The sequence below is a fragment of the Mirounga angustirostris genome, unplaced genomic scaffold (assembly GCF_029215605.1).
Source record: "Mirounga angustirostris isolate CCGP_5_RB_7025 unplaced genomic scaffold, mMirAng1.0.hap1 SCAF_6, whole genome shotgun sequence".
NCBI lineage: Eukaryota > Metazoa > Chordata > Mammalia > Carnivora > Phocidae > Mirounga > Mirounga angustirostris.
Window position 1 is genome coordinate 80,114,460 of NW_026991714.1, and position 14,004 is coordinate 80,128,463.

At 35.0% G+C, this 14,004-nt stretch overlaps 1 protein-coding gene across 1 annotated transcript in view; it reads right to left on the reverse strand.

Annotated features, from left to right (window-relative positions):
• Positions 1–14,004, reverse strand: part of RYR2 (ryanodine receptor 2) — a 736,030-nt gene that overhangs the window by 209,695 nt on the left and 512,331 nt on the right. The window contains exons 39-40 of the mRNA XM_064594590.1: positions 7,992–8,097; positions 1,541–1,684 (exon numbers count right to left, since the gene is read on the reverse strand). Of these exons, the coding sequence (XP_064450660.1) occupies positions 1,541–1,684; positions 7,992–8,097 (250 nt within the window). The remainder of the gene's footprint in view (positions 1–1,540; positions 1,685–7,991; positions 8,098–14,004) is intronic.

Sequence of the window (14,004 nt, forward strand, 5' to 3'; positions counted from 1 at the left end):
AACATTTTATATATGTGTCAGTAAAAATGAGTTATGAACATGCAAGGATAAAAATACACAAGCTTTTCCTTAAAAACTCCTCTTATTAAGAAATTTAAGCTGTTCAGAATTACACCTACTTTTTGAAAACTACTGTTGGTAATCCATAGGGCAATCAATAGGAGTTGTCCTAATACTTTTACTCTCATTTTCTTAGTTCCATTATTTTCCTCCCAGATCTGACATCATATATCCTTATAAAGTCAGTCATGGGCATCCAAGGAATTATCTATTTTTCTCTCTCCTCATTTGAGCCATTTGCAAAAGTGATGTCATATAATTATATTTTTACTATAATTTGGATCCTTAATTGTCACTTAAAATGTTTTGATTGTGAAGCTGTATTAAAGCGAAAAACTATTCTATACATAGAAGACTACTTGCAATGTGACATGCAGTGTAGTACACATAAAAGCAACAGAATTTCCAAACCTCCTGAAATAAACAGCAAAATTATGAAAGCTAAGTAGGGTTGAAGTGATCAAGACACAAATAATGAAGTACTAATTCCTAACCCTGGCAGATTTTCAAAAGAAGCTGTTTTACCTGCTTTAATCTACACATTATTTAAGGACAAACAAAAACTACCAATTTTAACCGAATCCAAAATGCAGATAAAATGCCAGTATATTTCCACACACCTCAAAACCATGTTGACATTTTTAATAGGTCAAAATTATAAACCTGATAATAACAAAAAGTGGTTCATAAGAAACCTTGAACTCTCATTTTGAAGAAGACTTGATTCAAATAAATTTGGTTGTGATACTAAAGAATAAATTTAGAGTTCATTGTATGGATGAAAGGTTCCCATTTTAAGTTAGCACCAAAAAAAAAAAAAAAAACCACCTAAAATTTTTCATGAGTTCATTTTTCTTCTTTCGTAAAAACTGTTTCTAAACCAGTGCTGCATCATAGAATGAACGGGGACTGAGATGTGAGGTAATAAGTAAGATGGATCTCACCAACCTACTACTTGAACCCCTTCTGGATGAGTGTTGTGTCTGAGACTCATTGGCCCAGTGTCCTTATTTGCAGAGTATCAGCTGTTACTCTTCAGTTAAGTAGGATAAAAATGAACCAGAAATGCACAACGGTTTAGAAAATATCTCAGAACCAAAATGTAGTTACAGATACTACTTAAACTTCAAGAAAAGTTTAACTTGGTACAAGAATATTTGCAAGTCAATAGCACAATAGATAGGAAAGCTAAATTACTCCCTTTGTACTTTCTCTTGATAGTGTCTGATCAAACACTTAAATTTGTAGCCCTCTAGGGAGCCCATCCACCCTTATAAATACTGCTACCTCTCAATCTTTTCCTACAAACAAAGTTTGATGCTGCTGTCTACTTCCGACAGCCACAGGCATCTACTTAAGAATCTGATTCTTGGAAGCTTCCAACTCAGTTTTCTCACTGGCTCATCTAGTCTGATGTTACTTCAAAAGACGAATAAATGTCAGCAGAGTCGCTTTGCCAGTGCCCTTCCATACTGCTTACAGGATTTCTTGGAGTCACTCTCAACTGGTTTTTCAGCTTGTTTCTTCTTCAGGTATGTCACCTTTTCTACAAGGGACAGCAGGCGGCCCCTAATTGTTAAGTCACTATTTCCATCCAAAGACCCATCTTCATCCAGCTCAATTCCTAGCAACAGAAAAGCAAAGAGAAAGAAGAAAAGAAAAATGCATTTGAAAAAAATATATTTAGGAGAAATAATGCTCTGGTTTTGCAACTTTTCCCATTCATAGCTTAAAGCAACCCTGCCATGTCCAAAACATTTGACAGCATTGAATTAAGCACTCCTGCTCACTAGCACGTGGGTAAAATCCATTCACTGGCCTTTTGTCTTCCTTTCTCTTTTTCTCCTGTTCCGATGGGCCCAGGGCTATTAGTAGCCAAGACAAAATACAAAACTGTGCAGACAGCAAAAAGGTGCTCTTAGGAGTCAAGAACAATTCTGGTATTTGGTCTGACCCTTAGGCTGACCCTGAGGCATGTCTGACTTTAGGGGCTATCTGCCTAGACCTACAGTTTTACCCTGCAAAAAACCTCCTAGGCTTTCAGCCTCCTCATTTGCCTCTAATAATCACAGTGGCATTTTAATAAATTGAGAGAAGAGAGAGCAGGCATAATTATGCATCCTAATTCAGGGAATGCTTTATGTCTGAAGCAGTAATACTACCATTTCAGAGTGCCCCTTTATTTATAATAGATAATACAACTTTCTGGCACTCGTTTAGTAGCTCTTTATTCATAAGCTGAATTAATACACAAGGTGATGCTTATATTCTCTTCATTAAAATAAAATAAAAATAATGCAACTGGTGCTACACATCACTTAAGAAATGGCTAGTTCATTTTCTTTCACTGGAACACTTTGTCCACATCACGGCTTAAAGGGAAAAGAACCACAGATTCAGAACATCAAATAAATTCCATTTTAAAAGTTCTTAGAGTAAAAGGAGGGGAAAGCTCCCTTAATAGATTTGGGCTACTGACATAAACTTAATGAAGGATTTCCTTAGGCATTAATTAATTTCAAAAGATACATGCTGCATTTCCTAAGGCAATACTAAAAAGTGCCCCACAACTGGTTTAAATACAGCTATTTGTGATCAATTGTCTTTAGACTAAATCAATCTAACATTCATCTTTCTGCCAAAGCATCTGGTTACATGTCTCCATTCCCCCTTCCTATTCTCTGCCACTGAGGAGAAGAGAGAAAAGAAATAAAATTTTGGTTATCTCCTACTTGGTCTTAAAGCCTTTCTGATATCTCTACCTGTCATGACTTTCCACATAGGGTCAGTTAACCACTTTTGCAATAATAAATATTCTTACATGAACTCCTACCAGGCATCATGTATATTTATGAACCTATTTACATATATATTAACTTTTGTACCAGTATATGTGTATGAAAAATATACATTTGACAACTAAACAATATTATAAAAACAGTTCAAAACAAAAAAAGAAGTTTGACAAGGAATTAGTAACCATTAAAATGAACAAAGAGGAATCCTAGAGTTGAAAAATACAATAGTTGAACAATGCAACTGAGAGTTTCAAAAATAGACTTAACCATGCAGAAGAAAGAATCAACAACTTGAAGAATAGGTCACTGAAAATCATTCACTCTGAAGAAAGCCTGTAAGATTTATGGGACACAATGGAAAGATTCCCACAGTATTCAGGATATGGGAATTCCAGAAGGTGACAAGAAAGAAAAAGGGACAGAAAGTATATTTAAAGTAATAATGGCTGAAAACTTCCCAAACCTGGGGAGAGAAATGGACATGCAGGTCGATGGGGCCCCAAAGACCCAAAATGTATTGAACTCGAATAGGGCTACACTGAGACACATTATGATTAAATTGTCAAAAGGCAAAGGCAAAGAAGGAATTTTGAAAAGGAGCAAGAGAAAAGAGAGAAGTTACATAAAAGGGAACACCCATAAGATTATTGGCAGATTTCTCATCAGAAACTTTTCAAGACAGGAGAGAATGGGATCACATATTCAAAATATTGAAAGAAAGTAACTACTCACCAAGAATTCTATACCCAGTCAAGCTGTCCTTCAGAAAAGGGAGGGGGGATAGAGACTTTCCCCAACAAACAAAAGCTTCCTCAAAGGTCATTACTACCAGATCTGTCTTACAAGGAATGCTAGAGGAAGTTCTTTGAATGGAAGTCAAAGAATAATAATTAACATTGTAAAAACACAAAAAAGTAGTATAAATCTCATTGGTAATGATAAACATATAATCAAAGTTAGATTCTGCAATATGGTAATAGTGGTGCATAACTCACAACTCTAGTTTAAATTTTTTTTTTTTTTAATGAATTAAAATAGGTTGTTATAACTTGAAGATATTGTATGTAAACCTTACGGTAACCACAGGGAAAATCTTGTAGTAATTATACAAAAGAACACAATAAAGAAGTCAAAGCATACTCATAACAAATATATCAACACATACATACATGAAATACAGAAGGATATGAAACAAGGAAAAACAGATCTACAAAATAAAACAAAAAAATTAACAAAATAGCAATAGTAAGTCCTTACCTATCAATTACTTTAAGTATAAATGGATAGAATTCTCCAACCAAAAGACACAGAATGGTTGAATAAAAAAACAAGATCTAACCATATGCTGCCCCTAAGAGATTCACATTAGCCTTAAAGACACAAAAAGACTAAGCAAAGAGATGAAAAATGTCATGTCAAGCAAGTGGTAATCAAACAAAACAAAACAACAAGAAAACAGGGGAAGCTATACTTACATCAGACAAAATAGACTTTAAATATGCCAAAAAGAGACAAAGAAGGTCAGTATATAATGATAAAGGGGTCAATATATCAAGAAGATATAATAATTATAAATATTTTTACACCCAATACTAGAGTACCTAAACATATAAAGCAAAAACTAAAAAAACTAAAAGGGGAAATAAGGAGTAATACAGTAATAATTGGGGGACTTTTGTATCCCATTCTTAACAATGGATAGATCATACAGGAGAGAATCAATAAGGAAAGAGTGGATTTTAACAACATTGTAGACCAAATGGACCTAACAGACATATACAAAAATATTCTATCAAGCGACAGCAGAATAGACATTCTTCTCAAGTGCACATGGAACATTTTCTAGGATAGAATATGTGTTAAGCCATAAAACAACTCTTAGCAAATTCAAGAGGGTTGAAATTATACCAGTAATCTCTGACCACAATGGCGTGAAACTAGAAATCAATGACAAGGGGGAAAACTGGAAAATTCATGAACACAGAGAAATTAAACAACACTCTCTTTAACAACCAATGAATCCAAGAAGAAATTTAAGGGGAAATAAAAGAAAGAATTTATTGAGACAAACAAAACTGGAAATACAACATACCAGAATTAATGGGTGCAGCTAAAGCACTTCTAAGAGGGAAGTTCATAGCAATAAATGCCTACATGAAGAAGAAAGATCTCAAATAAATGACCTAACTCTACACCTTAAGGAACTAGAAAAAGAAGAACAGAGCCTGAAGGTAGTAGAAGAAAGATTAGAGCAGAAATTATTGAAATAGAAATCAAAAAACCATAGAAAAGATTAACCAAACTAAGTTAAGTCCCTGAAAAAAATAAAAAATAAAATTGACAAACCCTTAGCTAGCCTAGCCAAAGGGAATAAAGACAGCACTCAAATCAACATTATAAATGAAAAAGGAGACATTATAAGTGAAAAAATTAAAAAGATACCCCAGAAATTCAAAGACCTGTAAAACAGTACTATGAACATTATCAGTGAACCAAGTGGACAAGCTAGAAGAAATGGAAACATTCTTAGAAACATACAACTTACCAAGGAAGAAATGGAAAATCTGAATAGGCCCATTAATCGTAAGGAGAGTACATCAGTAATCAAAACCTCACAATGAAGCAAAGCTTTACTGGTGAATTTTACTAAACATTTAAAGAATTACACCAGTTCTTCTCAAACTCTTCCAAAAAAAACGAAAGAGGAGGAAACACTCTCAAAATCACCTTACTAGGACAGCATTATCCTGATACCAAAAATGCAAAAGGACACTACCAGAAAAGAAAATCACAGGCCACTATACCTGATGAACACAGATGCAAATTTTCTCAATAAAATACCAGCAAACTGAATTCAACAGCATATTAAAAGGATCATTTATCATGATCAAGCGAGATTTATCACTGGGATGCTAGGATGGTCCAACATATGCAAGACAATCAATGTGACACACCACAATAACAGAATGAATGAAAAGAATCATATGATCACCATATGATCATCTCACTAGGCACTAGAAGTAAAATGGTCTCTATCTGCAGGCAACATGATTTTATACATAGAAAATCCTAAAGACTCAACCAAAAAACTGTGAAACCTAATCAATGAATCCAATAAACTTGCAAGACATGAAATTAACATACAACAATATAAAGTGTTTTAATAAACTAAAATGAAATTTCTGAAAAAGAAATTAAGAAATCAATCTCATTTACAATAGCATCAAGAAAAATAAAATTCTTAGGAATAAGTTTAATGAAGGAGGTGAGAGATCTCTATCTTAAAAATTACAAAAGATTGGTGAAAAGAAAAGAAGAGGATACAAATACATGGAAAGGCATCTTAAAATGGTAATATTATCAAAAGCTATCTATAGATTCAATGCAATCCCTATCAAGATTCCAATGGCATTTTTTATAGAAGTAGGAAAAAAACCTTCCCCAAATTTATATGAAATCACAAAATCTCCCTAATAGCCAAAGAAATCCTGAGAAAGAAGAATAAAGCAAGAAGTATCACACTTCCTGGTTTCAAGCTAAGCTATTAAAGCTATAGTCATCAAACAGCATGGTACTGACATAAAAATGGACAAAGAAATAAATGGAAAAGAATTGAGAGCCCAGAAATAAACCCAAGCATGTATGGTCTACTAAGAGTTGACAAGGGAGCCAAGAATACCCAACGGAAAAAAGATAGTCTTCAATAAACAGGGCTGGGATAATTGGATATTCACATTTAAAAGAATGAAACTGGACCATATCTTAACCACTCATAAAAATTAACTAGAAATAGAGGAAAGACTTAAATGTATGACCTGATGTCATGAAACTCCTAGAAAAAAATGTAAAAATAAAGCTCCTTGATATGGATTTTGGTAATAATTTTTTGGCTATGACACCTAAACTACAAGTAACAATAGCAAAAATAAACGTATGGGACTACATCAAACTAAACAGTTTCCATAAAAACCAAAAGAAACCACTAACAAAATGAAAAGACAAGCTACAGAATGGGAAAAAAATGTATGTAAGCTATATATCTGATAAGGAATTAATATCCAAAACATATAAAGGGCTCCTATAACTCAAAAGCAAAAAACAAACAAAACAGTATAGAGGATCCTCAAAAAATTTTAAAAATAGAGGTGCTGGGGTGGCTCAGTTGTTAAGTGTCTGCCTTCGGCTCAGGTCATGATCCCAGGATCCTGGGATCGAGCACCGCATCAGGCTCCCTGCTCAGCGGGGAACCTGCTTCTCCCTCTCCCACTCCCCCTGCTTGTATTCCCTCTCTCAGTGTCTCTCTCTGTCAAATAAATAAATAAAATCTAAAAAAAAATTTAAAAATAGAATTACCATATGATCCAGTAATTCACTTCTGGGAATATATCCAAAGGAAATGAAAACACTTACTTGAAAAAAGTATCCGCACCGCCATGTTCACAGCAGCATTATTTACGATAGCCAAGATATGGAAACAACTTAAGTGTCCATCGACAAATGAATGGATAAAGAAGTTGTGGTATATATATACAATGGAATATTATTTAGCCAAAAAACAAGGAAATCCAACCATCTGTGACAACATGGGCAGAACTTGAAGGCATTATGCTAAGAGAAGTCAGACAGAGAAAAGAGAAATACCGTGTGATCTCACTTATATGTGGAAACTAAAAACAAGAAACTCAGAGAAAAAGAGATCATACTTGTTATTAGAAGTGGGGAGTAGGGAGAGAGGAATTCAAGGAAAGTGGTCAAAAGTTACAAACTTTAAATAAGTACTAGGGATGCAACACACAGCATGATGAGTGTAGCTAACACTGCTATACAATATACAGGAAAGTTCTTTTTCAGAGGGTAAATCCTAAGAGTATTTGTCATAAGGAAAAACAAATTTGCCTTTATTTGTTCTTTCTTTTCTTTTTATTGCATCTATATAAGAAGATGGATGTTAGCCAAACCTATTATGGTAATCATTTCAAAATGTAGGTAAATAAAACAATCACAAAGTACATCCTAAACTTATACAGTGGTATATGTCAATTATTTCTTAATACAATTATTTCTCAATAAATAAACAAGTAAATAAATAAATATATAACACATTTAATAAGAGTTAAGTCAAGAAGACTTTACCACAATGTGTCATCAAATCTTCATGAAAATCTAAGAGTTGGTCCCGGATTTCTTCAGGACATGGACATTCACTTTTGTCATCCTTAAAATTGAGAAGCATATTGATCTGAAAGTTTGGAAAAACAAAGAGTACAAGAGAAAAAGAACAGTGAATTCAGGAATGACAGCAAAAAAATCATATTTTTGAGTATTGAGTTCAAACCTTTGAGTATTCATAAATTGATGCCCAACATATGAAAAATCATTATCACTCAATACAACGAATACCAAAAAATAAAACTATTCAAAGCTTAGCTTGCTGCAAAACAGTCACATAATTTGCTTCCTTTTTCTCAATTCCAGAGTATCTTAGACCCTTGCATGCTTAGTGTTCTTACATCAACTAAAATCTAAATATTATTTTAAAAATATTTTATTATGCTTCTCCTAGATTTCCATTTTTTTCTTGCTAATTTCTAAACTTCATGGGGTATTTTATTTTATTTATTTTTTTAAGATTTTATTTATTTATTTGACAGAGAGAGAGAGCGAGAACAGGAACACAAGCAGGGGGAGGGGGAGAAGGAGAAGCAGGCTTCCTGCCGAGCAGGGAGCCCAATGTGGGACTCAATCCCAGGACCCTGGGATCATGACCTGAGCCGAAGGCAGATGCTTAACGACTGAGCCACCCAGGCGCCCTTCATGGAGCATTTTAAAGAATACCTTTTGAGAAGGATATACAGCAAAGATGAAGAAAAATCCAAATAGAAAATATAATGGATAGCTATGGTTTTAGTAACATTAATGGTTCAATTAAATAAACTTCGAGAAACTATCCTCCATTTGTTTTAGCTTTAGACACAAAAATACTACATTTATGAATGAAGAAAAGAATGTTGCTGTTTCATAATTTCCTCAGAGGAAGCAATTTTAAGTTTGCTTTTTAGAGTTTTTTACGTGAGATTCTTGTTTAACTTTTATTTTATGATAACTACATGCATATGCTATAAGGTATAATCAAAGAGATACCATATACCCTTTACCCAATTCCCCCTGGGAATGGTAACATCTTACAAAACAGCAGTAAAATATCACAGTCAGAACCCCAACACTGATAGTCAAAACAGAACAATTTCATCACCTGAAGGATCATTCTGCTACCCCTTTATAATCACATCCACTACCCTCCTGCCTGCTCCTCATCCCTTACTCCTGTGAATCTCTAATCTGTTGTCCATTTCTGTATTGTCATTTCAAGACTGTTACATAAATGAAATCATACAATATATGCATGCATACATTCCCATCTGATCCTTTTGATGTCTGCAGGGTCTGTAGTGATACCTCATTTCATTCCTGATATTGGTAATTTGTGGCTTCTCTCTTTCTGTTAGCCTTTTCAGCAGTTTGTAGATTTTATTGATATTTTTAAATGACCAGTTTTTAGATTCCTTTTTTCCCCAATTGTCCTGTTTTCAGTTTCATTGATTTCTGCTTTTACCAATATTATTGCCTTCCTTCTACTTGCTTTGGGTTTATTTTACTCTTCTTTTTCTAAATGCTTGTGATGGAAGCTTAGATTACTGATTTGTTTTTCTCTTTAAATGTAAATATTTATTGTCATAAATTATCCTCTCAGCACGGCTTTAGCTGTTCCCACAAATTTTAACCTGTGATATTTTCATTTTCTTTCAGTTCAATGTATTTTTAAATTTCCTCTGAGACTTCCACCATGAGTTATTTAAAATTGTGCTCTTAAGTTCCCTAGTATTGGGAAATTGTCCTGTTATCTTTCTTTTATTGATTTCTAAGTTGAACTCCATTGTGGTCAGAAAAAAGATTCTGTATGAAAAAAATCCAATGCTTTTAAATCTGTTTAGGTTGTTTTATGGCTCAGGATATAGTCCATCATTGAGAATGTTTCATGGGAACTTCGGGAAAAAAAAAATGTATTATGTTCTTGGGTGGAGTGTTCTACAAATATCCAAAGATCCTGTTAGGTAGTGATAGGGTTGTGTTTTCCTATAATCTTGCTGACTTTTGTCTAGCTATTATATCAATTCTTGACAGAGGGGTGTTGAAGTCTCCAACTATAATTGTGTATTTATTTCTTCTTTTAGTCCTAAGTGTGCAGACTTCACATATTTTTCAGCTCTATTATTTAGTACATGTACATCTGTCTTCTTGGTGAGTTGCTCTTTTATCACTGTATAATGTTCCTGTCCGCTTCGGATAATCTCTTTGTTCTGATATACACTTATTTTAATTTTTTGTAATATATCTTTTTTCACAGATTTCAAGGGATACATACACCCAGATGTTTATAGCAGCATTATCAACATTAGCCAGACTATGGAGACAGCTCAAATGTCCACCAACTGATGAGTGGATAAAGAAGATGTGGTATATATGTACAATGTAATTCACTCAGCCATAAAAAAGAATGAAGTCTTGTCTTTTGCAATGACATGGATGGAGCTAGGGTATATTATGCTAAGTGAAATAAGTCAGTACCATATGGTATCACTCATATGTGGAATTTAAGAAAGACAGATGAACATATGGGAAGGGAGAAAAGAAAAAAAGGAGAGTGAAACAAGCCAAAGAGACTTTTTTTTTTTTAATTTTATTATGTTATGTTAGTCACCATACAACACAACATTGGTTTTTGATGTGCTGATCCACAATCCATTGTTTTTGTATAACACCCAGTGTTCCATGCAGTGTGTGCCCTCCTTAATACCCATCACCGGGCTAATCAATCCCCCCTCCCCCCTCCCCTATAGAACCCTGTTTGTCTCTCAGAGTCCATAGTCTCTCATGGTTCATTTCTCCCTCCAATTCCCCCTCCGTCATTTTTCCCTTCCTTCTCCTAATGTCCTCCATGCTATTCCTTATGTTCTACAAATAAGTGAAACCATATGATAATTGACTTTCTCTGCTTGACTTATTTCACTTAGCAAAATCTCCTCCAGTCCCATCCATGTCGATGTAAAAGTTGGGTATTCATCCTTTTTGATGGCTGAGTAATATTCCATTGTATATATGGACCACATCTTCTTTATCCATTCATCTGTTGAAGGGCATCTCGGCTCTTTCCACAGTTTGGCTAATATGGACATTGCTGCTATGAACATTGGGGTGCATATGGCCCTTCTCTTCACTACATCTGAGTCTTTGGGGTAAATACCCAGAAATGCAATTGCTGGGTCATAGGGTAGCTCTATTTTTAAATTTTTGAGGACCCTCCACACTGTTTTCCAAAGTGGCTGTACCAACTTGCATTCCCACCAACAGTGTAAGAGGTTTCCCCTTTCTCCACAACCTCTCCAACATTTCTTGTTTCTTTCCCTGTCCATTTTTGCCATTCTGACTGCTGTAAGGTGGTATATCAGTGTGGTTTTGATTTGGATTTCCCTGATGGCTAATGATGATGAACATTTTTTCATGTGTCTGTTAGCCATTTGTATGTCTTCTTCAGAGAAGTGTCTTTTCATAACTTCTGCCCACTTTTTGACTTGATTATTTGTTTTTTGGGTGTTGAGTTTGAAAAGATCTTTATAGATCTTGGATACCAGCCCTTTATCTGTAGTGTCATTTGCAAATATCTTCTCCCATGCTGTCGGTTGCCTCTTTGTTTTGTTGACTGTTTCCTTTGCTGTGCAGAAGCTTTTTATCTTGATGAAGTCCCAAAAGTTCATTTTTGCTTTTGTTTCACTAGCTTTTGGAGATGTATCTTGAAAGAAGTTGCTGTGGGCGATGTCAAAGAGGTTACAGCCTATGTTCTTTTCTAGAATTTTGATGGATTCCTGTCTCACATTGAGGTCTTTCATCCCCTTTGAGTTTATCTTTGTGAATGGTGTTAGAGAATGGTCGAGTTTCATTCTTCTGCATGTGGCTGTCCAATTTTCCCAGCACCATTTGTTGAAGAGACTGTCTTTTTTCCATTGCATGTTTTTTCCTGCTTTGTCAAAGATTATTTGACCATACAGTTGAGGGTCCATATCTGGCTTCTCTATTCTGTTCCATTGGTCTGTATGTCTGTTTTTGTGCCAGTACCATGCTGTCTTGGTGATCACAGCTTTATAATATAGCTTGAAATTGGGCAATGTGATGCCCCCAGCTTTGTTTTTCTTTTTCAACAGTCCTTGGCGATTCAGGGTCTTTTCTGATTCCATACAAATTTTAGGATTGTTTGTTCCAGCACTTTGAAAAATGTCATTGGAATTTTGAACGGGATGGCATTGAAGGTATAGATAGCTCTGGGTAGCATAGACATTTTAACAATGTTTATTCTTCCGATCCATGAGCATGGAATATTTTTCCATCTTTTTGTGTCATCTTCAATTTCTTTCATGAGTGTTCTGTACTTCCTAGAGTATAGACTCTCTACCTCTTTGGTTAGGTTTATTCCGAGGTATCTTACGGTTTTTGGTGCTATTGTAAATAGAATCATTTCTCTAATTTCTCTTTCTACAGTTGCGTTGTTAGTGTATAAGAAAGCAAACGATTTCTGTGCATTGATTTTGTATCCTGCCACATTACTGAATTGCTAGATGAGTTCTAGTAATTTGGGAGTGGAGTCTTTTGGGTTTTCCACATAAAGTATCATGTCGTCTGCAAAAAGAGAGAGTTTGACTTCTTCTTTGCCAATTTGAATACCTTTTATTTCTTTTTGTTGTCTGATTGCTGTTCCTAGGACTTCTAGTACTATGTTGAACAGCAGTGGCAAGAGTGGGCATCCTTGACATGTTCCTGATCTTAAGGGAAAGGCTCTCAGCTTTTCCCCATTGAGGATGATATTCGCTGTGGGTTTTTCATAGATGGATTTTATGAACTTGAGGAATGTTCCCTCTATCCCTATATTCTGGAGAGTTTTAATCAGGAAAGGATGTTGTATTTTGTCAAATGCTTTTTTGCATCAATTGAGAGGACCATATGGTTCTTCTCCCTCCTTTTATTAATGTGTTCTATCACATTGATTGATTTGCGAATGCTGAAACACCCTTGCATCCTGGGGATAAATCCCACTTGGTCGTGGTGGATGATCCTTTTAATGTATTGTTGGATTCTATTAGCTAGGATTTTGTTGAGGATTTTGGAATCCATATTCATCAGGGATATCGGTCTGAAATTCTCCTTTTGGATGGGGTCTTTGCCTGGTTTGGGGATTAAGGTAATGCTGGCCTCGTAGAATGAGTTTGGAAGTTTTCCTTTGCTTTCTATTTTTTGAAACAGCTTCAGTAGGATAGGTATTATTTCTTCTTTGAATGTTTGGTAGAATTCCCCAGGGAATCCATCAGGCCCTGGACTCCCGTTTTTTGGGAGGTTTTTGATCACTGCTTCAATCTCGTTACTGGTTATTGGCCTATTCAGGTTGTCAATTTCTTCCTGTCTCAGGCTTGGCAGCTTTAGGTTTCCAGGAAGGCCTCCATTTCATCCAGGTTGCTCAGTTTGTTGGCATATAGTTGTTGATAATAATTTCTAATAATTGTTTCTATTTCCTTGGTGTTAGTCGTGATCTCTCCCCTTTCATTCATAAGTTTATTAATTTGGGTCCTTTCTCTTTTCTTTTGGATAGGTCTGGCCAGTGGTTTATCGATTTTAATAATTCTTTCAAAGAACCAGCTTCTAGTTTTGTTGATCTGATCTACTGTGTTTCTGGTTTCTCATTCATTGATTTCTGCTCTAATTTTAATTATTTCTCTTCTAATGCGTGGCTTAGGTATCATTTGTTGCTTTTTCTCTAGTTCTTTAAGGTGTAGAGTTAGTTGGTGAATTTGGGATTTTTCTATTTTTTTGAGTGAGGCTTGGATGGCTATGTATCTCCCTCTTAGGACCGCCTTTGCAGTATCCCATAGGTTTTGGACCAATGTGTTTTCATTCTCATTGATTTGCATGAATTGTTTAAGTTCTTCTTTGATTTCCTGGTTGACCCAAACATTCTTGAGCAGAGTGGTCTTACCTTCCAAGTGTTTGAATTTCTGCCAAATTTTTTCTTGTGATTGAGTTCCACTTTTAGAGCATTGTGGTC